At 50.8% G+C, this 21898-nt stretch overlaps 1 protein-coding gene and 1 long non-coding RNA gene across 6 annotated transcripts; one reads left to right on the plus strand and one right to left on the minus strand.

Annotated features, from left to right (window-relative positions):
* The first annotated feature begins 4688 nt into the window (after positions 1 to 4688).
* Positions 4689 to 21898, plus strand: MSH5 (mutS homolog 5). 5 transcript variants are annotated; one of them, XR_008425519.2, is made up of 26 exons: positions 4851 to 5307; positions 5513 to 5636; positions 6051 to 6131; positions 6287 to 6412; positions 7006 to 7127; positions 7312 to 7421; positions 7679 to 7714; positions 8047 to 8129; positions 9098 to 9143; positions 12926 to 13064; positions 13206 to 13268; positions 15732 to 15929; positions 16193 to 16265; positions 16404 to 16513; positions 16744 to 16824; positions 17062 to 17149; positions 17376 to 17565; positions 17649 to 17775; positions 18199 to 18348; positions 18666 to 18740; positions 18943 to 19086; positions 19290 to 19427; positions 19564 to 19637; positions 20416 to 20452; positions 21310 to 21389; positions 21884 to 21898. XR_008425519.2 is itself a non-coding variant. In XM_053913746.1 (25 exons), exons 2-25 carry the CDS (start codon positions 5170 to 5172, stop codon positions 19955 to 19957), a joined length of 2496 nt encoding a protein of 831 aa, XP_053769721.1. In that variant the 5' UTR covers positions 4689 to 4752; positions 5157 to 5169; the 3' UTR covers positions 19958 to 20100. The 5 variants fall into 5 exon arrangements, 4 of the variants coding, with proteins under 4 accessions (XP_053769721.1, XP_053769720.1, XP_053769718.1 ...); XM_053913746.1 differs by lacking the exons at positions 20416 to 20452; positions 21310 to 21389; positions 21884 to 21898 and adding exons at positions 4689 to 4752; positions 19846 to 20100 and having other exon boundaries at positions 5157 to 5307; positions 6287 to 6349; positions 15801 to 15929; XM_053913745.2 differs by lacking the exons at positions 20416 to 20452; positions 21310 to 21389; positions 21884 to 21898 and adding an exon at positions 20122 to 20264.
* Positions 14335 to 18669, minus strand: LOC123479486 (uncharacterized). Its single transcript, XR_006655121.3, has 4 exons — positions 18536 to 18669; positions 18145 to 18374; positions 14675 to 14731; positions 14335 to 14595 (listed from the first exon to the last, which is right to left on the minus strand). It is a non-coding gene; the product is annotated as an uncharacterized lncRNA (long non-coding RNA).

A 21898-nucleotide genomic window follows, 5' to 3' on the forward strand; every position in this document is an offset into this window, starting at 1 on the left:
GCAGGGGGGCGGGCCCGAGGACCAGGGGATGGGCTCGGCCGGGGATCGCAGGTCTCCCGGACGGTAAAGAGGCGGTGGGGAAATCCTGGGTGCCTCCTCGTCTCTCCACCCGTCTCCTGGAACGCGGGACTTTATTTCTGCTTCAGTTCCCCTGTGTCCTTAATCAGAAGGCGCCTACTTTTCCTTCACGCAAGAAACTTGATACCACCAGGTTGGGCACGCAGCGAGGGCCCACGGGGGATTTCAGGACGGGAAGGTGGCCGTTTATTCCTTTTCCCTGGTTCCTTCCAGACATCAGCCCAGATTATGCGTTGCTGGGACCACGCATAAGGAGAGGAACTTCGAACTGGAAGCTGCGGCTGGAAGAAGAGAGGGGTGGAAAGCAGGACAGGGAATGGGGAGGCAACCAGACCTGCTCTAGGGAAATAGGAAGCTGAGCCACTGGGGGAGGTTCGCCCCCCTTCCGCAGCTTGGTCAGCTTTAATGCTTCCACTTAAGCACCCCCTAAAGTGGTAGGGCGAAGACCGTTCCTGTTCCTTTTGCCCTTTAGTCACTACCAGGTTCCCTTGGAGGCGGTGTGAAGGGGTAGGGCAGTTTTGGCCCCAGGAATCCTGGGGTGGGGGCGTTAGCTGGCCCTGTCATAAAAAAAAACCCCGCAAAGATCAGACAGGAACAGAGTGACAGTGAATGGAAGCCTTGGGGACACAAATAAATAAAGCAGGGACAGTAGCTCTCTCCCTCCTCAGCCACCTTGATTTTGGAGGTCCATCAAACTATGATCTGCTGAAAAATAACCCGAGAATGTGGCCTCCAAACTGAATATATTCCAGCCTCTACATCTTGACTCTCCTATCCAAGTATCCATTCTTTTTTCCCCTCATCACTCTGTGTCTAAAAAGAGACCAGGAAAACTTGGTGAGTGCAAGCACACAAGAGCAAAACAGCTTGAAACTTTAAAAAGGGGAGGCACTTGGGGGAGGAGTGGGGTGGAATGACGAGACAGGCTGCTGGAAACGGGCAGTTTGTGGTTTCCACGCCTGCTTCCTCTTCTGGACGTTTTTGCCTCCTTAGAAGGCCTATCTCCTCCCCAGAGAGGGGATGGATATATTTGGTATTTGCTCCCTTGAATTGTAACATCCTATAAGCATGTACAATGATTCCATAAATATGTGTATGTACAGGAAACTTCTTCCATGGTAACCTTCAGAATCTGCAAATAAGACCCCTTCTATCTGAGGGATGCCAAAGCAGCCCTACTTCCCAGGGTCCTCTTGTGCTGCAGTTTTGTGCAGACAGAGAATCTGCCACACAAAGATATTCCCTCCAGGAGAAGCCTCTAGCAAGTGGGGCCAGCCATGAGCTCAAACAGGTTTAGCAGCTTCTCCCTTGACTCTTTTTTTCTTTCCTACAGCTTTATAGCTAGAACTGCCTCCATCATCAATATTGACTTTGGCTGGCTGGCAAGTCTACACACAAGGTATTTTTGCCTTAATTTTCCCAGACTACAGGTGATGCCGCCCTCTCCTGATGCCATACAGCAATGCCCCAAATCCTGACTCAGAGGTCTCCCTCCATTCCATGTTCTTGCCCTGTTTGTCTCTTATCTCAACAGCTTCCCTTTCCTTTTCTGCACAGGTTTCTCTTTCTACTCCCTCCCCTTCCTGGGTTTGGTAAACCAGTCCCTAATCTCTTCCCACCCTAGATTGGAAGGTCTGCCCCTCCCAGACACTCCTTAGACACTCCTCATCAGCCTCCTCCAGGTTTCCTTACTCCATTGCTCAATAATTTGCTATGCTATGCGTAACCATTAACCTTGCTCTTACCTCGAGCCCCCTCCTTTCTTGATAGGGCATTTTCCAATCACTGTTTAGCAGAGCCAGGTTACCCCACCATGTTTCCTAAATTCTTGGGTGGGATCTGCCCATCTCAGGGTACTCAGTACAGGGCTAAGATGATGTGTTTTAAGGGGTCTATTTTTTAAAGTACATATATTTTTATTTCTCACAATCTCTTTGCTTCTCCTACCTTCACACACACTCAAAAGTCAGCCTCACGGAGCCCACACTTAACTATGGTCATTATTTTCAGTCCACCGCCTGACCCAGAGTAGGCACTAAATAGTTGCTGTAGGAATGAATGGCACCCTTCCGTCCTTAGGGGGTGTGTGTGTCCAAAGGTATGGCCATGTCCCAACAGCAGTGTTGGTGTTCATTTTTTCTTTTAAATTTAATATGTTTTATTGATTATGCTATCACAGTTGTCCCATTTTTTCTCCCTTTTATTCCCGGCCACCCTGTATCCCCCCTCCCACCATCATTCCCCCACATTGGTTCATGTCCATGGGTTGTACATGTAAGTTCTTTGGATTCTCCAATTTCCCATACTATTCTTAACCTTCCCCTGTCTATTTTGTACCTACCATTTATGCTTCTTATTGCCTGTACCTTTTCCCCCACCCTCCCCCCCGCCCCCTCCCCACTGATAACCCTCCATGTGATCTCCATTTCTGTGAATCTATTAATCTATTCCTGTTCTAGTTGTTTGCTTAATTCTTTTTTTTTCTTTTTCTTTTTTTTTGGGTTCGGTTGTTGATAGTTGTAAATTTGTTGTCACTTCACTGTTCATATTTTTTACCTTTTTCTTAGATAAGTCCCTTTAACATTTCATAGAATAAGGACTTGGTAATGATGAACCCCTTCAACTTCACCTTATCTGGGAAGCACTTTATCTGCCCTTCCATTCTACATGATAGCTTTGCTGGATAGAGTCATCTTGCATGTAGGTCCTTGCCTTTCATGACTTGGAATACTTCTTTCCAGCCCCTTCTTGCCTGTAAGGTTTCTTTTGAGAAATCAGCTGACAGTCTTATGGGAACTCCTTTGTAGGTAACTGTCTCCTTTTCTGTTGCTGCTTTTAAGATTCTCTCCTCACCTTTAATCTTAGCTAATGTAATCACGATGTGGGTTGGTGTGTTCCTCCTCGGGTCCAACTTCTCTGGGACTCTCTGAGCTTCCTGGATTTCCTGGAAGTCCATTTCCTTTGCCATGTTAGGGAAGTTCTGCTTCATTATGTTTTCAAATAAGTTTTCCACTTCTTGCTCTTCCTCTTCTCCTTCTGGCACCGCTATAATTTGGATATTGGAACATTTAAAGTTGTCCTGGAGGTTCCTAAGCCTCTCCTCATTTTTTTGAATTTTTGTTTTTTCATTCTGTTCTGGTTGAATGTTTCTTTCATCCTTCTGCTCCAAAATGTTGATTTGAGTCCTGGTTTCCTTCCCTTCACTGTTGGCTTCCTGTACATTTTTCTTTATTTCACTTTGAATAGCCTTCACTTTTTCCTCTATTTTGCACCCATACGCAACCATTTCTGTGAGCATCCTGATTACCAGTGTTTTGAACTGTGCATCTGACAGGTTGGCTACCTCTTCTTTGCTTAATTGTATTTTTTCTGGAGTTTTGATCTGTTCTTTCATTTGGGCCATATTTTTTGTCTTGACGCACCTGTTATGGAGTAAGGGGCAGAGCCTCAGGTGTTCACCAGGGCATGGCAACCCACGGCGCTGCGTTGTGTTGCTGTATGGTGGTACTGGTGTTCTTATCAGGTCTACTCTCTGCTGGAATTTGGTGTAATTCCAACACTTTCATTTCCTCTTGGAGGGCTGAAATTATAAATTAGGCCTGCGCTGGCCAGGTAGTTCAGTTGGTTAGAGCATCATTCCTTATACACCAAGGTTGCAGGTTCGATTCCTGGTCAGGACACATATAAGAATCAACCAATGAATACATAAATAAGTGGAACAACAAATAGATGTTTCTCTCTCCCCCCCTAAAACCAATAAGTAAAACTTAAAATGAAGTAAATTAGTCAATTTAGACTAATGAGATAGTCCATTTATTAAAAAATGAATAAATTAGGCCCTGTAGTGCCTTTGTTGGGTTGGTCTATACTGTACCCAGGAAACTGGCAAAGAAGGACTCTGATAGGAGCCTCGCTTATTTCTGCTCATTTAAAACACCCACCCTGACTGGTGTAGCCCAGGGGGCTGGGGGTTGTCCTGGCCAGACAAAAGGTCGCCGTCTAGATTCCCAGTTGGGGCACATGCCTGGGTTTCAGGCCAGGTCTGGGGCTGGGGGTCTTGAATAGGCAACCCACATATCCATGTTTCTCTCCCTCTCTTTCTCCTTCCCTTCCTCCCCTCTCTCTAAAAATAAATAAATTAAATATTTTTTAAAAAGCATTCAGGTAGCTCTTACTGCTTTGGCAGGCACTGTGCTAAGTTCTTTATAAATAACTCAGAGGGACAAATGTTAACTTAAGAGTTGTTGGCACAGGTTGAATACTGTTAACTTATCTCCACTCTCCAGGAAAAAAAACAAACCTGCGCCTCTGGTCCTTTAAGATCCGCACCCCCCGCAAATCCCCTAGCACAGTTCCGGGGACTTGGACACAGCCACTACTTCCGGTCTTCTCACAGGCTCCACCCCGTTTAAGCAAATCCCAGAAACCCTGAGGGCAAAAGGCCGGGGTGCTAAGCAACAGAAGAGAGCGGGAAGTTTGAACATTATGGCAACGCCCCATATGAAAATAGGCCAATCAGCTTACAACCTTTTCAACGACAGCATCCCTCCCTGGTCTCTCCGACCAATAGTGACTAAGGGGGTGGGGCGTGCACGCGTGCTACCCGGTCTTCGCGGTGGCGCGCTCCTCCCGCAGGCCCGTGGCTGTTAGTGACGCGGTCTTGCGCTGGTCGAGGTCCGGGTGACAGAAAAGGCGGGAAAGCTCCACAAATTGTCCGCAAGTGGGGTGGGGAAGTCGAGAACCGGGGCTTAGGTTGTGGGGGCGTGGTCTGCGGACGTGGGGGCGTGGCTGGCAAGGACGCGAAGAGCAAGCTAACACTGCGTTCCCCACTGGCTCCTCAGATGGTCTCCGTCCAAATGCACCGTCGGCGTGACAGGAATGGGGGGGTTTCCGCAGTCCGCGCGTCAGCGAAATACCCGGGGTCGCCCTCGAAATGCCCCACAAATCCTGAAAACAAAACGTGACTTACTTTCCGCCGCAGCCCTCTCCCAGATTCCTAGCGCCCTTGCACGGGGCGCGCCGCCCTCGCCAGCCACCCCAGGCAACGCCGGCCCCTGAGCCGCCATCCTTTTCCGCAGAGCCTCGGCGGCCATGGCCTCCATGCGAGCCAGCGCAGGCGGGACGCCGCAGGGACTGGGGCCCGGGGCAGCAGCGCCCGGCGTCCCCAGCGCCAGCCCCGCGCCGGGCCCCGAGGGGGCGGAGGAGGAGGACGCGGAGGAGCCGGCGGAGGTCTCTGGGGCGGGAGGGCGGGGAGCGGCCGGGGTGTGGGCCGGGGGGCTGCTTCCCCACGCCGCGGACGCCGGTTTCCCGTTTGCCGAGGGGGTGATGACCCCTGTCTCGGAGATCTGAGGAATGGTGAACATTCAGTGAGGCACGGCACGACCCTGCGCTGCGAAGCGGTCCAAACACGGGTCTCCCTCCTTCCTCGCGACAGATCCATCTGTGTGCGCTGTGGAACTCGGGCCACTTGGGCGTCGCCTACTACGACACCAGTGACTCCGCCATCCACTTCATGCCGGACGCCCCCGACCACGAGAACCTGGCGCTGCTCCAGAGAGGTGGGAGCGGAAGCAGCCACTCCCCCGCGGCGGGCCCCGCTGCCCTCCGCTCGGGCGCCGGCCCCGCTGGCTCGGCCTCCTCGGGTGGTTTCCGGAGGACGGCCCGGCGTTCTCAGGGGCTGCGCTGTCCGGCAGCCGCGTGTTACTGGGTGTCACAGGGTGTGGGGACCCGGCCGTGGCACAGGAGTCCCGCCCGTCCCGTCGGGCTTGCCGTCGGTGGACGACCTCCGGGGTGTCGCTTCCCCAGCGCTCCCCGCCCCGGTCAATCCGGCCGCTGCGCCCGGGTGTCGGGCGCCCCCTGCTGTTAGAGCGAATGCGTGTTGGAGACGGGAAGGGAGGGAGCAAGGAGAGGGTTGGGCTCGGGGTTTTCTCTTAGTCGGAGCCTCTAACGCATGTGGTCTCCATTCTTCCAAGTCCTGGATGAAACCAACCCCCGGTCTGTTGTCACGAGTGCCAAACAGGACGAGAACGTGACTCGGTTTCTGGGGAAGCTTGGTAAGGGCGGGGTGACGCTGGGAAGGCAGGTGAGGAAGGGCGGAGCGCGGAGCGTTTCGGGGAGACGAAGGGGTCGCGGGTGGGTGCTGGGGAAGGTGGGACAGGCAGGGAGACGGGCGCGCGGACTGACAGCCCTGTCTTTGCCTCCTTCGCAGCCTCCCAGCAACACGGGGAGCCCAAGAGACCTGAAATCATATTTTTGCCAAATGTGGATTTTGGTATCTCCTTTTGCTTCGCGCAGTCCCGCATCCCAGTTTCCCAACCCCTCCTCACGCCCCCAGGTCGGAGGTCTCCCCTGCGCCTTATCTCGGCCTTGGAGGTGCCCAAGCCCTGTGGCCAGTCTCCCCGGGACCTCTCCTGCGCCCTGCCCTTTAATAACCTGCGGCTTATCCCGAGACGCTCACTCGGGCACCCTAGGAATGCGGGCCTCCCCTGGGAAGGGATTGGTGATATTCCCGCACAGCTTGGATTAGCGGAATTTCTCCCTTTAAGCCAATGCCATTTGTTGAGGGAGGAAAAACTACGGCTTCAGCGACTTCGATGATCCATAAGGCCCTTCCATAATCTCTGCGAGTTAGAAAAAAAGATAGGCAATGCCCTGTCCTAAGCAGACGTTAGGGCATTGGTGTTACGTGCTCTTTGCCACCAGAAGTCCCCATTCCCAGACAGATATCCAGACATCTTTCTATCATATGTAGGATCGAGAGAGTTGGACTGAGAGTCTGACAGTTTGGTCCTGGTTTCAGTTTTCCACTAACTGCCTGTGTGAGCTTGGCGGGTCAGATCAACTCTCTTGCTTCTGTTGTTACAGTCTCAGAACGGGGTCAAAAGTTGGGCTACAGAGCCTTTCCCTCCCACGCCTTGTCCAAAATAGGTTTGGAGATCAGCAAACAACGCCTCCTTTCTGGGAGCTACGCTTTCATCCCCGACTCCGTGACCACCACTGAGAAAATCATCTTCCTCTCCTCTGTCATTCCCTTTGACTGCCTTCTCACGGTGAGGTGGGCTCTGGGAGGTCGCGGCTGTGGTGTCATAGGAGGGAGAAAGGCAAGAGCACCCCAGTCCTTGGGTGGAGTCCTGGGAGGTCCTAGCTAGCTCTGGAAAAACACTAGTTTTCCCTGCTGTTGTCCAGCCTCCAGGACACGGGTTTACCCCTGCTCCACTACTGGTCCCCTCCCAGGTTCGAGCACTTGGAGGGCTGCTCAAGTTCCTGGGTCGAAGAAGAATCGGGGTGGAACTGGAAGATTATAACGTCAGCATCCCCATCCTGGGCTTTAAGAAATTTGTGTTGTAGGTGCTTTGCCAAAACCTCAGCCAAAGCAAGGTGGGAGGCCCGAACAGTGACAGTTGGATGGGGGGTAAGGGTGAGCGTGGGCAGTGGCCGACCTATCAGGTGAAGTGCTCTAGGACACACAGGAGCACCTAAGGGGATGCGGAGCTCTGGGGAGACAGTATTTTGCGGGTGAGGCAAAAGGGAGGAAACTTAGAAATGAACTCTGGCCTCTCATACCCCAGCACCTTCCCTTCCGCTTATTTTCTGCCCTCAGGACCCATCTGGTGAGCATAGATCGAGATACGTACAGGTGAGGAGATGCAGGCAGGCTGTCATCTGTGGGAAGGGAGAAGGATTCAGCGTAATGCTCTAAAACCCTAATGAGGCTCCAGTTTCTTTAATTCTGAAGCTGTTAAGGTCTCTCTCCCTGAAGAAAAAAGCAACACTGGGGTGAGGGAAAAAGAAGAAAAGCATAAAGGTGTCACCCTCCTTTTCTGAAGGATGAAACTGAGGCAGAGAGAAATAAGGGGACACCCTTATGTCAAGACTGGATCTCAGGAGGAATGTTCCCAACCCCTTCCATTTTCTCAATTCCCTTTAGAAATCCAAGTTACCTAGAACTCTCCTGTTTTTCCCTGACAGTGTCCTGCAGATATTTAAGAGTGAGTCTCACCCTTCAGTGTACAAAGTGGCCAGTGGACTGAAGGAGGGGCTCAGCCTCTTCGGTGCGTATACTCCGTCCCTCATCCCACCCTACAGCAGCTTTCCAGAAGCGCACCTGTCTCCAACGATGTGTCCGAGCTCCTCTCTGCCCACTTCACTGCCATCGCCAGATGTCTCTTGCACTCTCAAAACTTTTTAAAAAGATTTTATTTATTTTTATTATTTTATTTTTTAAAAGGTTTATTTATTTACTTTTAGAGAGAGGGGAAGGGAGGGAGAAAGAGGGAGAGAAACATCCATGTGTTGTTGCCTCTCACATGCCCCCCACTGGGGACCTGGCCTGCAACCCAGGCATGTGCCCTCACTGGGAATCGAACCTGTGACCCTTTGGTTCACAGACCTGCACTCAATCCACTGAGCCACACCAGCCAGGGCTCCCATCAGCTTTCTTACCCTCTTTTACCCTTCCTGAACTTGGGCATCTCGCCTTACCCTGTAGTTGTCCAATGTCATTGGCATATCATCTCCTACTTTACCAGTTCCATGTTCATTCCTTGGGTTTACATGAATGTGAATGCTTCTCCTAGTTGTGCACCTACCTAGGGACTTTGGGAGGCTCTATGCTCAGAGGAGAGTTGGGAACTGTGAAAGTGCCTATGTTTTGTTTGCATAGAGTCTTTATCAGTTGTCTCCAGCTTTAGGGTGCACTGGGTATATTGCCCAGAGTACCCACCTGGTTTCACTATGCATATAGTTTACACATATGTGTTGGGCTCTTTGTGAGTCTAACTATGCCTGTTCTGCATATTTTTCTGGCTGAGTGTTCCCATGAGTGCCCGTTCCCTCCCCTAAGCCCAGGTAAGGTAATCCTGGCTCAACTTGTGGCCAGGCGCTGACTTTGCCTGCCTTTGTATCCTGTGTCTGGGGAACGCCGCCCAGGCCAGCCTGCCCAACACTGGAACCTCTGACCCAAGTGCCTCAGCTTAGACACAGCCACGCATTCCTTTCTCTGCCCCCACTCCCCCCACAGGAATCCTGAATAGATGCCGCTGTAAGTGGGGAGAGAAGCTGCTCAGGTGAGTGGGTCCCATACATGTACTATAGGCTAATGCATGCTGTCTGCAGACACACACACCACGCCATGCAGTAGTACGAAAACAGCCGCCCTTTCGGGAAAGCTGGCTAAATGCATCTAATCCTTTAACACCCCATGTGGTAACTGGCATCATCCTTATTTTGTGTTGTCAGCAAAGATAAACATATACTCGATGCTGTGCAGACTTGCACCCATACAGTCAGCAGAAACACAATCCCCAAACCCTAAGGTACATATGGTAACATGTTTAATTACCAAAACCACACTGCAAATTTGAGCTATTCTGATAACTCTCAGTTTGTGGGTCTAGTTCAGAGCTCCATATGTAGAATGCTAATTACACATCATTGCTACCTGCAATTTCTGCAGGTAGCACAAACTCAGAGCACACAGACTGACACCCACTGGACCTGTTCCTCTTCCTGCATTCCCTTTTATGGTTAGTGGCATGCTGGCAATACAGCTTCTCAAGCTCTGACCCTGGGATTGATGCTTCTCTCTCACCCCACCCCCCATATTCACTCATTCACTAGAGCCTGTTCTGCCTTCCGGTGTCCCTCTCAGCCATCCCTCTGACCTTCCCGCTGCTCTAATTCTGGCTATCATCATTTCTAGTTACTTATTTATTTTTAATCTTTACCTGAGGACATTGTTTTTTAGAGAGAGAAGGAGGGAAAGAGAAACATCAATCAGTGTGAGAGAGAAACACGGATTGGTTGCCTTCTTATACACGTCCCACTTGGGATACGTGGTCCATCCAGGGACTGACCCACAACCTGGGTATATGCCCTAACCAGTAATTGAACCTACAGCCTTTTCAATCCATGGTATGACGTTCCAACCAACTGAGCCACACCAGCCAGGGCTCATTTCTAATTTGAAGCATTACATATGACTCCACATTAGTCTCTCTGCTTCTACGCTCTTCTTTTTTCTAACCTTTTATTCTAAAATACCTGTTAATCCAAAAGAGAGATCTGAGCATGTCATTCCACTTTTTTTAAAACTTTAGGTAGAAATAAAGTAACATAAACCTCAAGAGGCTTCCTTATTACCTGTAGGATGAAGATTAGCATCTTGCTCTGTGTGGCTCAGTTGTTTGGAGCATCTTCCTGTGCACCAAAGAGTTGCAGGTTCGATTCCCGGTTGGAGCACATACCTAGGTTACAGGTTCAATCCTTGGTTGGGGTGCATACAGGAGGCAACTGATTGGTGTTTCTCTCTCACGTTAATGTTCCTCTCTTTCCCTCTCCCCCCTTTCCTCTCTCCCTCAAAACAAAACAAAACATCGATTGGTTGCCTTCTTTTACATGCCCTGACTAGGATACGTGCCCCAAACAGGGATTGAATCCACAACCGGGGTATGTGCCCTGACGGGGAATTTAACCTGCGACCTTTCAATGTATGGTGTAATGCTCCATCCCACTAAGCCACACCAGCCAGGGCCTAAATCCTCTCTTACTGGTTCCATCCTACATTCCAGTCATTTGGGGCCACTTGCCATCATGGAAATATATCATGCCTGTCTGTATTCTGTCTCTCTGAGAAGTTCCCCATTCTCCACTTGTCAAAATCTTTCTTCAAGGTGCCATCTATCACCTTTTTTGTGAAGCTTTCGTAGGCCCCTGTAAGGAGACTGACATTCACTGTCCTGTGCGCTCAAGTGGTGCTTGTTTCTATTTTCTTGTTGCACTCTCACACCAATAGGAATTAGTGGTCGGTGGATTTGCTTGCCCTCATACAGTGGCCATTCCTGTTATCTCAGCTCCTGCATCCCCTTGTGCACAGTAGTACTCAGTGAGTGAGCACAATACGGAAATGCAAGAACACTGGTGGCATCATCTCTAAGAACTCAGCAGGTGTTGTCCCCCCCCACCCCCCGCCCGCAGGAAAAAAAAAGCCCAACTCAGCAGGTATCTTTGCTAGCTATAGATGCACAATATTTTCCCCGTTTCACCTGCCCTGCGATGTGTCTTTTGGAGGTTAATTTAGGGTAATTTCTAGATTCATTTCCAGGTAATTGGTAGGTGATTTTAATTACCATCACATTATCCAGTGCTTCAGGTACAGCTCTCTTAATCTCAACCAGGGATGACAGGGATCTCATCAGGGAAGTGAACTGAATTAAAGGTGGGGGGAGTGCAGATTCTTGATAGGATTCCCCAGGACATGGAATCATAATCTGAATGATGAACTAAGGACCCAGCTGGCCTAAAGCCAGACAGGGTACCAGGAATCTTGGTTGAATGTCACAGTATGCTTTTTTTTTTTTTTTTTTTAAAGATTTTATTTTCAGAGAGAAGGGAAGGGAGGGAGAAAGAGAGGGAGAGCACATCAGTGTGTGGTTGCCTTTCACATGTCCCCTACTGGGGACCTGGCCCACAACCCAGGCATGTGCCCTGACTGGGAATCGAACTGGCAACCCTTTGGTTCACAGGCTGGTGCTCAATCCACGGAGCCACAGTATGTTTTAAAGAACACTGTCCTAGTAGTCTGGAGACCCGAGTTCGAGACCCAGCTCTACTTCTGACTAGCAGTATGACTGCACAAGTCAGTTATGCTATAGGGGTCTCATTTCTTCAGCTGTAAAATAAGGAAGTTTGGCTTGACTAAAATGCTGGCACTGGCAGTAAAAACCTAGACGTTATACATGAAAGTTAGCTTCATGAGGCTCATGTACTCTCCAAGGTGGGGACAGACCTTCACAGACTGGCCTACTCTGCCCCCTGGGTTGCAGCAGCCTTTTGTGGCCAAGGAGCAGAGGTGCCCTAAAACCCATCTTCGACCCTGGCCCTGGTTTGTGTGGATTGAGCGTCCGCCTGTGAGCCAACAGGTCGCTGGTTTGATTCCCAGTTAGGACACGTGCCTGGGTTGCAGCAGACCAGGTCCCCGTTTGGGGCTCATGCAAAAGGCAGCTGATCAATGTTTCTCCCCCTCTCTTTCTCCTTCCCTTCCCCTCCCTCTAAAATAAAATCTTGAAGGAAAAAAAAAAAGTAGACAGTGTTATTGAAGCTCCTCAAGTGTCCCTCCCCAATCCTTTCTTCTCTGCAGAGATGGCCATTATCATGAATTGAGGACTTAAATAATTATATACCTTCACAGGAAGAACACGAAAAGATGCATGTCTGCTACTACACCAGAGACATTTCCCAGCTAAATACGTAGATACAAACTGACTCTGATGCACCCTCTCCTACTCGGCCCCCAAGGGAGCTGGGGCGTTGTCATACGGATGCCTCAGCTCACTGCTCTCCATCTAAAATATCGACACGTTCTATCACATGTCCACACGGGATGACACACATGGTCATATCCATCAAAACTGTGATACACACACAGCCCTGGCTGGCGTGGCTCAGTGGATTGAATGCCGGCCTGTGAGCCAAGGGTCACTGGTTCAATTCCCAGTCAGGGCGCATGCCTGGTTGCAGGCCAGGTCCCCCATGGGCAGTGCATGGGAGGCAACCACACATTGCTGTTTCTCTCCCTCTCTCCCCTTCCCTTTCCCTCTCTCTAAAAGTAAATAAATAAAACCTTTCAAAACAAAACAAAACAGAAAACTGTGATACACAGACACAGTTGTGCTCGCATGCAGAGAGTGTCGGTAGGAATATTGTAGCACCCCTGCACAGATAGGACACTGTACTTGCCAGTACAGATACATATTGCCCCAGCTGCCAGGGACCTGCAAACATTTTCACAAATTGAGATGATGAGAACAGATGTAATTTCTGGTCGCCTCACCCCAACCTTCACTTCCAGGCTGTGGTTCACACGTCCAACTCGTGACTTAGAGGAACTAAATTCTCGTCTGGATGTCATTCAGTTTTTCCTGCTACCCCAGAATCTGGACATGGCTCAGATGCTGCATCGGTTGCTGGGTCACATCAAGAATGTGCCTGTGAGCCCAGGGTCCGGGTGCAAGGGGATGAGGAAGGAGGCCGAGGGCCGATATGGGATATTGGGCTTCCGGAGGGGCATTAGGGAGGGAGCAGGAAAACAATGGCTGTCCCCTTCTCTGACTGTCTTTGCCTGACTGTAGCTGATTCTGAAACGCATGAAGTTGTCCCACACCAAGGTCAGCGACTGGCAGGTTCTATACAAGGTAGGACCTACCTCTTGCATTCTAAAAGTTCATGTTAAGCCCCTCAGCCTGTGCTCTAGACCTTCTGTACTGTGGTTACCGTGTCAAACTTTACCCTAACACTTTTTTAAAGCTCATATTGTAGAAATTGTTCAAAAATAATAAAAACAAACCCTCATACATCCACCTTGCAGCTTCAACACTTTGACTCATGCCAATCTTACTCCATGAACATCATCTCCCATGCTCCACTATCTAGATTATTTTTAAGCAATTCCCAGTCATCATATCATTTCATCCATAAATGTTTTAGTATGATTTCTAAAAGAAAGTTATTTTTTTTTAAGATTTTGTTTATTTTTCGAGAGATGGGAAGGGAGGAAGAAAGGGGGAGAAACATTGAGGTGCGAGAGAGATGCATCAAGCAAGTGCCTCTCGTGCAGCCCCACCTGGGGACATGGCCCACAACCCAGGCATGTGCCCTGACTGGGAATCGAACTGGCGACCTTCCACTTTGTGGCAAGATGCCCAACCAACTGAGCCCTACTGCTCAGGGCACAAAGTGGTTATTTTACTTCTGTCATTGTTTGGTTATTTGTTAGCCAGATTATTTCTGTAAAGAAAAGCATCTTCTCATCTGCTCTTTGATTACCCGATGATACAGTTCATTTCACAGAAAATCGCTTGATTTTTTCCTCCGCCTTTGTTTACCAGCTATCATCTTAGTAAATTAGTTCTGTAACATCCTCCCAGGCAGCCAACGAGTTTTTTATTGTTGTTTTGTTATCATTATGAACTCCTAGATTTACACATGCTCTTTAATCTTTTTAATCTTTTTTTTTTTTAAGATTTTGTCTATTTATTTTTAGAGAGATGGGGAGGAAGGGAGAGAGAGGGACAGAAACACCACTGTGCAAGCGAAACATCGATTGGTTGCCTCTCGCAGGCCCCCACCCAGAGATCTGGCCTGCAGCCCAGGCGTGTGCTCTGACCAGGACTCACACCGGTGACCTTTCGGGCTGGAGGACAACACCCAACCCACTGAGGCACACCAGTCATGGCAGTCTTTTTAATCTTTATACATGTTCAAATTATTCCATCTTTTGCCAATGGGAGCCTGTTGAGGTTGGCTTTTGAGTCCTTTAAACACAGCCCTGGTAGACTTTGATAAGCTTCTCTGCTGTCTGGTTTGACAAGATGTACCAGATACATAATTCCAGGTGCTGACCTGGAAGCAGACGCTTCCCCGAGGAGAAATGTCATTTCCGTACCCCAGTCCAAATGCTAGAGGGCGCTCATCGTGTTTTGCTCATTGCTTCTAGGCCTTTTCTGTGTACAGATCTGTGAACTTTAAAAATATAAAATAAAATACGTAATAAATTAATACTAACATCACCATTTTAAATTTGGAATAACAGGGTTCTTACCTTGCATATCCTCTTCAACATTTTGTTCCATACTGGAAATTCTGGTTCTCATTAACACTAGGAACGATAAAATTAGAATACCACTCATTTGCTTTTCCCTGCATCACATCAACAACAATCTGATTATACCAATACCAGCACTCCTACCAACTATATGATTATTGAAAACCATTAAGATTTTTCGAGGGCAGAGGAGGGACAGCTCTTTTTGTTCCCACTAGGGATGGACGAATGACTGTGTTTTACTGACTTGGAATAGTTTCTCTCTCTGTGGTTATGCTACTACATGGATATAATTTATGTTCATTTGTTTTGTTATATTTTTTAGTTTTATGAATTTCTTTTTAAAAATTAATTTAATTATATAATTATGTAAAATATTTACACCATTCCAAAGTCAAATCTCCCAAACAAGGTATAGTCAACTAATTCTAGCTTCTATCTTGGTCCCTTCTTTCCACCTGTAGATAACCTCTTCTTTTTTTTTTTTTAAGATTTTGTTTGTTTGTTTATTATTTTTAGAGAGAGGTGAAGGGAGGGAGACCTCTCACACACCCCCAACTGGGGTCCTGGCCTGCAACCCAGGCATGTGCCCTGACCAGGAATCAAACCAGTGACCTTTTGATTGGCAGGCTGGTGCTCAACCCACGGAGCTACACCAGCCAGGGCCATAATCTCTTGTTCTCAAAAACTTGTCTTCTGCCCAGGCCAGGTGGCGTAGTGGGTTAGAGCATGGTCCCCATACACCAAGGCTGTGGGTTTTATCCCCAGTCAGGGCTCACACAGGAATCAACCAATAAATGCATAAATAAGTAGAACAACAAATTGATGTCTCTCTGTCTCTCTCTCCAAAATCAAGTTTAAAGATTAAAAAATAAAAGCTTGCCTTCCCCCCTGGGCCGCACGGTCGTACGGACAGGGGCCATGTCTTGGTTGTCTTTGTGGCCTCAGTATTTAGTGTGGGGCTAAGCACACATCCTCCCCTTTTCTCTTTTGCCTTTGACATTTTCTCTCTGTCTTTGTTATTGTGTATTTCCTTGCTGATCTTTGTTCGCAGTCAATCCCTGTTCCCTGGCCTCAGCTAGGGCTGGCGTGGGCCCCCCTCTTCTGTTCGCTTCTCCTACAGACTGTGTACAGTGCCCTGGGCCTGAGGGATGCCTGTCGCTCTCTGCCCCAGTCCATCCCGCTCTTTCGGGACATTGCCCAGGAGTTCTCTGATGACTTGCACCACATCACCAGCCTCATTGGCAAAGTGGTGAGTGGAAGGAAAAAGGCCAAGCTCCTGGGGACCCAGAGGCCAGAGATGTGGTGTGGGAAATGGGGAAACCTGGGAGACATTGAGGTCAGTCGAATGACTAAAGAATGGAATGATGAAAGGAGGTGGCAGAACATCAGGATGTGTTTGGAGGGCTAGGGTTAAACCAGGGACTGCAGGGAGAGTTGGGGCCCATTAGAAGTGGGGAACAGGACTGAGAGATGGTGCGGGATGAAAAGCAACTGGACTTCTTGCCTCCTCAGGTGGATTTTGAGGGCAGTTTTGCTGCAAATCACTTCACAGTCCTCCCCGGCATAGATCCGGAAATAGACGAGAGTGAGTGCTCGGTGCGGAGGGGGGCCTGCCCAGCGATGGGGTACTGTCCTTGGTGGACAGCCACCACAGCTGGGGCTAATCATGGCAGCCAGGGCGTGAACCTTACTTTTGACGTCCACATGTCTTCTACCCTTCTAGAAAAACGAAGGCTGGTGGGACTTCCCAGTTTCCTCACTGAGGTCGCTTGGAAAGAACTGGAGAGTCTGGACCCCCGTATTCCTTCATGCAGTGTCATCTATATCCCCCTGGTGAGGGCAGGAGGCTGGGTGTAATCTCCAGGGGTCTTTAGGGGAGATACTAGGTTTATGAAGGACACATTGGTAGAGAAGAAGACTTCTGCAGAAGCCTGAAGAACATGAACACCTGTGGCTTTAGCTCCCTGAGGGAAGCACTGGGGATAAAAGGGACTCTGGCTTCCTCTAAGGAGAAAGTGCCCCATACGTCATGTTCTGCTTTATCTCCTCTTTACTCTCTCCAGATAGGCTTCCTTCTTTCTATTCCCCGCCTGCCTTCCATGGTGGAGGCCAGTGACTTTGAGATCGAGGGACTGGACTTCATGGTAAGACCTTCAGCCTCTGTAGGGAGGCGATGAGGAAAATGAGTCAGAATCTGACAGGGGGGCGTGCTCCGTCAGTACTGCCCGCTGTGGGATCTCTCTTCTGTAGTTTTACTTTGATCTGTATTAGCGCTGAGAAGGAGAAGGAAGTCAGGTGGAGGCCTGGACGTGGAGTTAGAAAGGTGGGAGAGGGTGAGGACCAAGAGATGCAGAGCCCCCAGCTTGAACTCTCTTATCCAGTTTCTCTCGGAGGAGAAGCTGCACTATCGCAGTGCTCGAACCAAGGAGTTGGATGCGTTGCTGGGGGACCTGCACTGCGAGATCCGGGGTGAGGAGAGGCGAAAGGCTGGAAGGGAGTGGGCAGCTTGCAGATTCTAACAGGCTCCCTTTCTTCCTGCTCTCGCTCTTTTCACTCTGGCTCTACATCTCTGAATGTCTCTAGGTGTCTCGGATTGTATCTGCAAGCCCATTTCCAGGTCGCCCTGCTGGTCTCTTTGTCTTTCGTTCGCACTCCCCTGGAGCTGAGCCCCAGCTTTTCCCTCCCCTACCTGCAGATCGGGAGAGCCTGCTGATGTACCAGCTGCAGTGTCAGGTGCTGGCGCGGGCAGCTGTCTTGACCCGGGTGTTGGACCTCGCCTCCCGCCTAGACGTCCTGCTGGCTCTTGCCAGTGCTGCCCGGGACTATGGCTACTCAAGGCCCCGTTACTCCCCCCAACTCCTTGGAGTACGAATCCAGAATGGCAGGTGAGAACGGGGGTGTGAAGGCATGGACACGAGGGGCCTCATCCATCCGGCCCACGTGTGAAATGCCCGTCCACTCACTGCAGACATCCTCTGATGGAACTCTGTGCCCGAACCTTTGTGCCCAACTCTGCAGAATGCGGCGGGGACAAAGGGAGGGTCAAAGTCATCACTGGACCCAACTCCTCAGGGAAGAGCATATACCTCAAACAGGTAGGAGAGTCCTGCACACTGGGCCTCTGGCATCTTCTCCATCATCTCATCCCCCACCTGCCAGCCAACCCCGGTCCCTGCAGCTCTTTCGGGTTCCAGCCCTCCCTGCCATGAAGACACCACAGCCCACACCATGCTCCTCTACCTCACCCGTTCCATTCCCCACCTGAGGGAGAGGCGTGGCCTAATAGGTCTTTCCATGGCACCAGCCCCTTCCCTTCCCTCTGAATAGGTCCATGCTGTTCCCCACCGCGCCCCTGCTGACTCCCTGTCCCCCTCTACTGGTTCTAAAGTGAACAGAAGGGCACATGATCTATTAAACTGTTCACGCCTCTTTGATCTATTACTTACCTCCCGGTTTAGCCTCACCTTCACCTCAGCTCATCCCACCAGGCCTCAGGCTGTGTCTCTTTCTCTGCTCAGGTAGGCTTGATCACTTTCCTGGCCCTGGTGGGCAGCTTTGTGCCAGCAGAGGAAGCTGAGATCGGGGCAGTGGACGCCATCTTCACCCGAATTCGTAGCTGCGAGTCCATCTCCCTTGGCCTTTCCACTTTCATGATCGACCTCAACCAGGTCAGGTGGAGCGAGGACAGGTGGGACTGAGGGAGGGCAATGGTGAAGGAAGTTCGCCCGTGGAAATGATGAGGACAGGAGAAGCATTCCCTCTGCTGCCTGCCCTCTATACTGCAGAACCCTTCTGAACGCTTGCTTTGTGTGAGGCACGGGGGCAACAACAGGGCAAACAAAACACGGGCCTCACCATGAAAGAGTCTGCAGCCCAGCAGGGTGGACGCACCATACAAGCAGCTTTGCTCACAGGCAGACTGGTCAGTGTGTTGCAGGCTTCAAATGCTAATGAAACTCTCCTTTGTCCGCCTGGGACCCAGCAGGTGGCAAAAGCAGTGAACAATGCCACGGAGCAGTCCCTTGTCCTTATTGATGAATTCGGAAAGGGAACCAACACGGTGAGGGGACAAGCTGATGAGGACCTGAGGAGGGGACGATGGAGGAGGACACAGGAGCACGGGGCGAGGGTGGGCCTCAGGAAGACAGGGGGACGGGCAGAGGAGAAACAGGGAAGTGTAAGATGGGAAAGGCCAGAGCAGGTGGGAGGGGTACACATGGGGCACCCCTGGTTCTGCGCCCTCACCCCTGTCCTCCACACAGGTGGACGGGCTTGCTCTTCTGGCTGCTGTGCTCCGACACTGGCTGTCACTTGGACCCACGTGTCCCCACATCTTCGTGGCCACCAACTTTCTGAGCCTCATTCAGCTACAGCTGCTGCCGCAGGGGCCCCTTGTGCAGTATTTGGTGAGGAAACTACTCTGGCCCCCGGGGCCCTCAGCCGAGTGTTTCCCACAGCTGGGGACTGGCTCCGCCATCACAACAGGGGCTCCCCGAACACAGGGACCGGGTCTCTTCCCTCTCCTCACTCCCCACAGGGATCGGCCATGGGTTTCGGGGCAGGAGGCTGGGTGGTAATGACACACGGTCCCCTTGTCTTCCTTCTTAAGACCATGGAGACCTGTGAGGATGGGAATGACCTTGTCTTCTTTTACCGGGTTTGCGAAGGTGTTGCCAATGCCAGCCACGCCTCCCACACAGCTGCCCAGGCCAGGCTTCCTGACAAGCTCGTTTCTCGTGGCAAGGAGGTGATGAGACCCTGACACGAACCTGTCTATCAGGGCTTGCTTCCACCGCCCTGCTCCTCTGGGGGGGGCCTGGGTTTCTGACGCTTCTTTCCTCTTTTCTTATGCAACTCCCCCCACCCCCCCTTCTTGTGCCTAGGTCTCCGACTTGATCCGCAGTGGGAAGCCCATCAAGCCTATCAAGGAGCTGCTAAAGCAGAGGCAAATGGAAAAGTGAGCATGCGGCGCAGGTCCCTCGTCCTCTCTAGCGTCTTGTGCAGCTCTTCCCCCCTTGCAGGGGCTCAGGGAGCCTCTGCCTTTCAATGACCCACTGTTTCTGAAATCCCAGAACCTTCAAGGTCTCAGTTTCCTGGGCCACAGCTTCTCCCCTCTGCCCAGGAGGCGATTAGCTCGTGTATCTCACGGTTCCCTCTCCCCTCAGTTGCCAGACATTAGTGGATAAATTTCTGAAACTGGATTTGGAAGATCCCAGCCTGGACCTGGAGGTTTTCATGAGGCAGGAAGTGCTGCCTGCGGCCACCAGCATCCTCTGAGAGCCTTCCTCCGCCCTCCTCCACTCCCCAAGCCCCCACGGGCTGCCATGCTGTTTTCCTTTCATTCTCTTTTTCAAACCCAGAGTTCTTAGTTTCTCTGGAAATTTTGTTTTATATTAGGAATAAAGATTTTTTTAGAGAAAGGTATTGTTTTCTTATTCCAGCCAAAACGAAGCGAGAGAATAGGAAAGAGATGAAACACCAAGTGGGGGTCTGCAGAAGGACCTGACCTGCAGCCTCACTAAACACACAGTGACGCCCTGGCTGCTGTGGCTCCGTGGGCTGCGCGCCGCTGTGCACACCGAACCAGAAGGTCACTGGTTCAGTCCTCAGGGTGCGTGCCTGGGCTGCGGGCCAGGTCCGCAGTAGGGGTGCACGACAGACAACCACACTGATGCTTCTCCCTCTCTCCTTCCCTTCCCTTCTCTCTAAAAATAAATAAAATCTTTAAAAAAAAGAAGAAGAAACTAACTTCAACAGACCCTACGAAAACAGGTAAGAGGGAAGACAGAGGAAACCGAGGAGATGGGGACACCTCAGGCTCGGACCTCAGCCCCGCAGACCTGGCAGGGGGGCCTCCGAGAGGTTGAAAGACTGACTAGCAGACCAGCGCAACTCAGCGGGGTGTGGAGGGGGAGGGGCCAGCCCTGGGCGCCAGGGGCTGTGCTCCCCCCTCCCCGCTCAGAGCCGTGGGAAGCCAGGGTGCTGGTGGGTTGCTCCAGTGGGTCAGGGATGGACAGGGCATATCCATGAGGAAAGATGGTAATGTGCTACTCGCGGGGGTGGAGGAACTGACGTGTTACAGAGATGGAGTGGAGAGTACTGGGTTTTCCCACCTGTCTTAGAGGGGTGTTGGGATAGAGGGATCCAGATGGAAAGGAGGAATGGCCTGTGGGGATGGGGAAGAGTGGCAGATGGACCTCAGGTTTTCACACTGAAAGCCTCCAACTCCTTTAGGATTTTCTAACACATTTATTTATTTAGTTATTTTTTTTTTTTTTTTTTTTTTACTTTTAGAGAGAGGGGAAGGGAGGGAGAAAGAAAGAGAGGGAGAGAAACATTAATGTGTGAGAGATATAGTAATCCTTTGCCTCTCACACACCCTCAACTGGGGACCTGGCCCACAACCCAGTGACTGGGAATCGAACTGGCAACCCTTTGGTTCGCAGCCCTGTGCTCAATCCACTGAGCTACACCAGCCAGGGCAGATTTCCTAACAGATTTAGACTCAGAGCCTGGTGGTCCCCAGTTGGCCCAGATACCAGTAAGAGAGGGGCATAAGACCAGGGATAAAATTATAGTCAATGACAAATTTGGAGGTGAGTCAGTCCGTTCTTATTCCCCCTTAAAAGGCGGCAGGACTTCCTGTGGTGGCCCTGAGGACAGCAAATTGGAGCCCAAGGTTGGGGGGTGGCAGTACTCACTGAAGAAGGTGGGTAGCCATGGATCTCACAGACGAATGTCCTTTCCCTCCCTCTCATACCCTTCTGGCAACACAGCAGTGGTGGGAGCCATCCCCTCCTTCTATGAGGAGGAATGCAGTGTTCCCCATCCCCTTAGTTCTGAGCTGGAAGCATGGGTCCCTCCATCCCCTACACTCACTCACCAGGCCAGCCATGCTGTCCCCAACAACAGCCACCACGTCTCGAACGTGCTGATCTTCGGTGAAGATCACGTCTCCTCCAGGGGCCAGGGCTCCCATGTCAAGGGCTCAAAAACACAGAGGGGACAGGACCTCACGACGAGCTCAGCCCGGACCCCACAATGGGTCTTTGGTCACAGGGACATCACGTGTGCCCAGGAGGGAGGCCAGTAATTGAGGTGCCCAAGTGCCATCTACCATTACAAGCGAGGACCTCCTGTGCTCCAGCTCCCACAGAGCTCCTCCTGAGTGGTAAGGTCTCTGTCTGCCCCCTGGCTGCGCAGGGTCTTCCAGTGATG

The sequence above is a fragment of the Desmodus rotundus genome, chromosome 11 (assembly GCF_022682495.2).
Source record: "Desmodus rotundus isolate HL8 chromosome 11, HLdesRot8A.1, whole genome shotgun sequence".
Lineage (NCBI taxonomy): Eukaryota > Metazoa > Chordata > Mammalia > Chiroptera > Phyllostomidae > Desmodus > Desmodus rotundus.

Bases quoted from the DNA above. Each gene is read 5' to 3' on its own strand.
- MSH5 (XM_053913743.1), top strand. From the start codon at position 5,170: ATGGCCTCCATGCGAGCCAGCGCAGGCGGGACGCCGCAGGGACTGGGG. The intron at 13,269-15,731 runs GTAGGACCTACC...CTTTGTTCGCAG, and splicing joins ACTGGCAGGTTCTATACAAG to TCAATCCCTGTTCCCTGGCC. The intron at 18,349-18,665 runs GTCAGGTGGAGC...GGGACCCAGCAG, and splicing joins TCATGATCGACCTCAACCAG to GTGGCAAAAGCAGTGAACAA.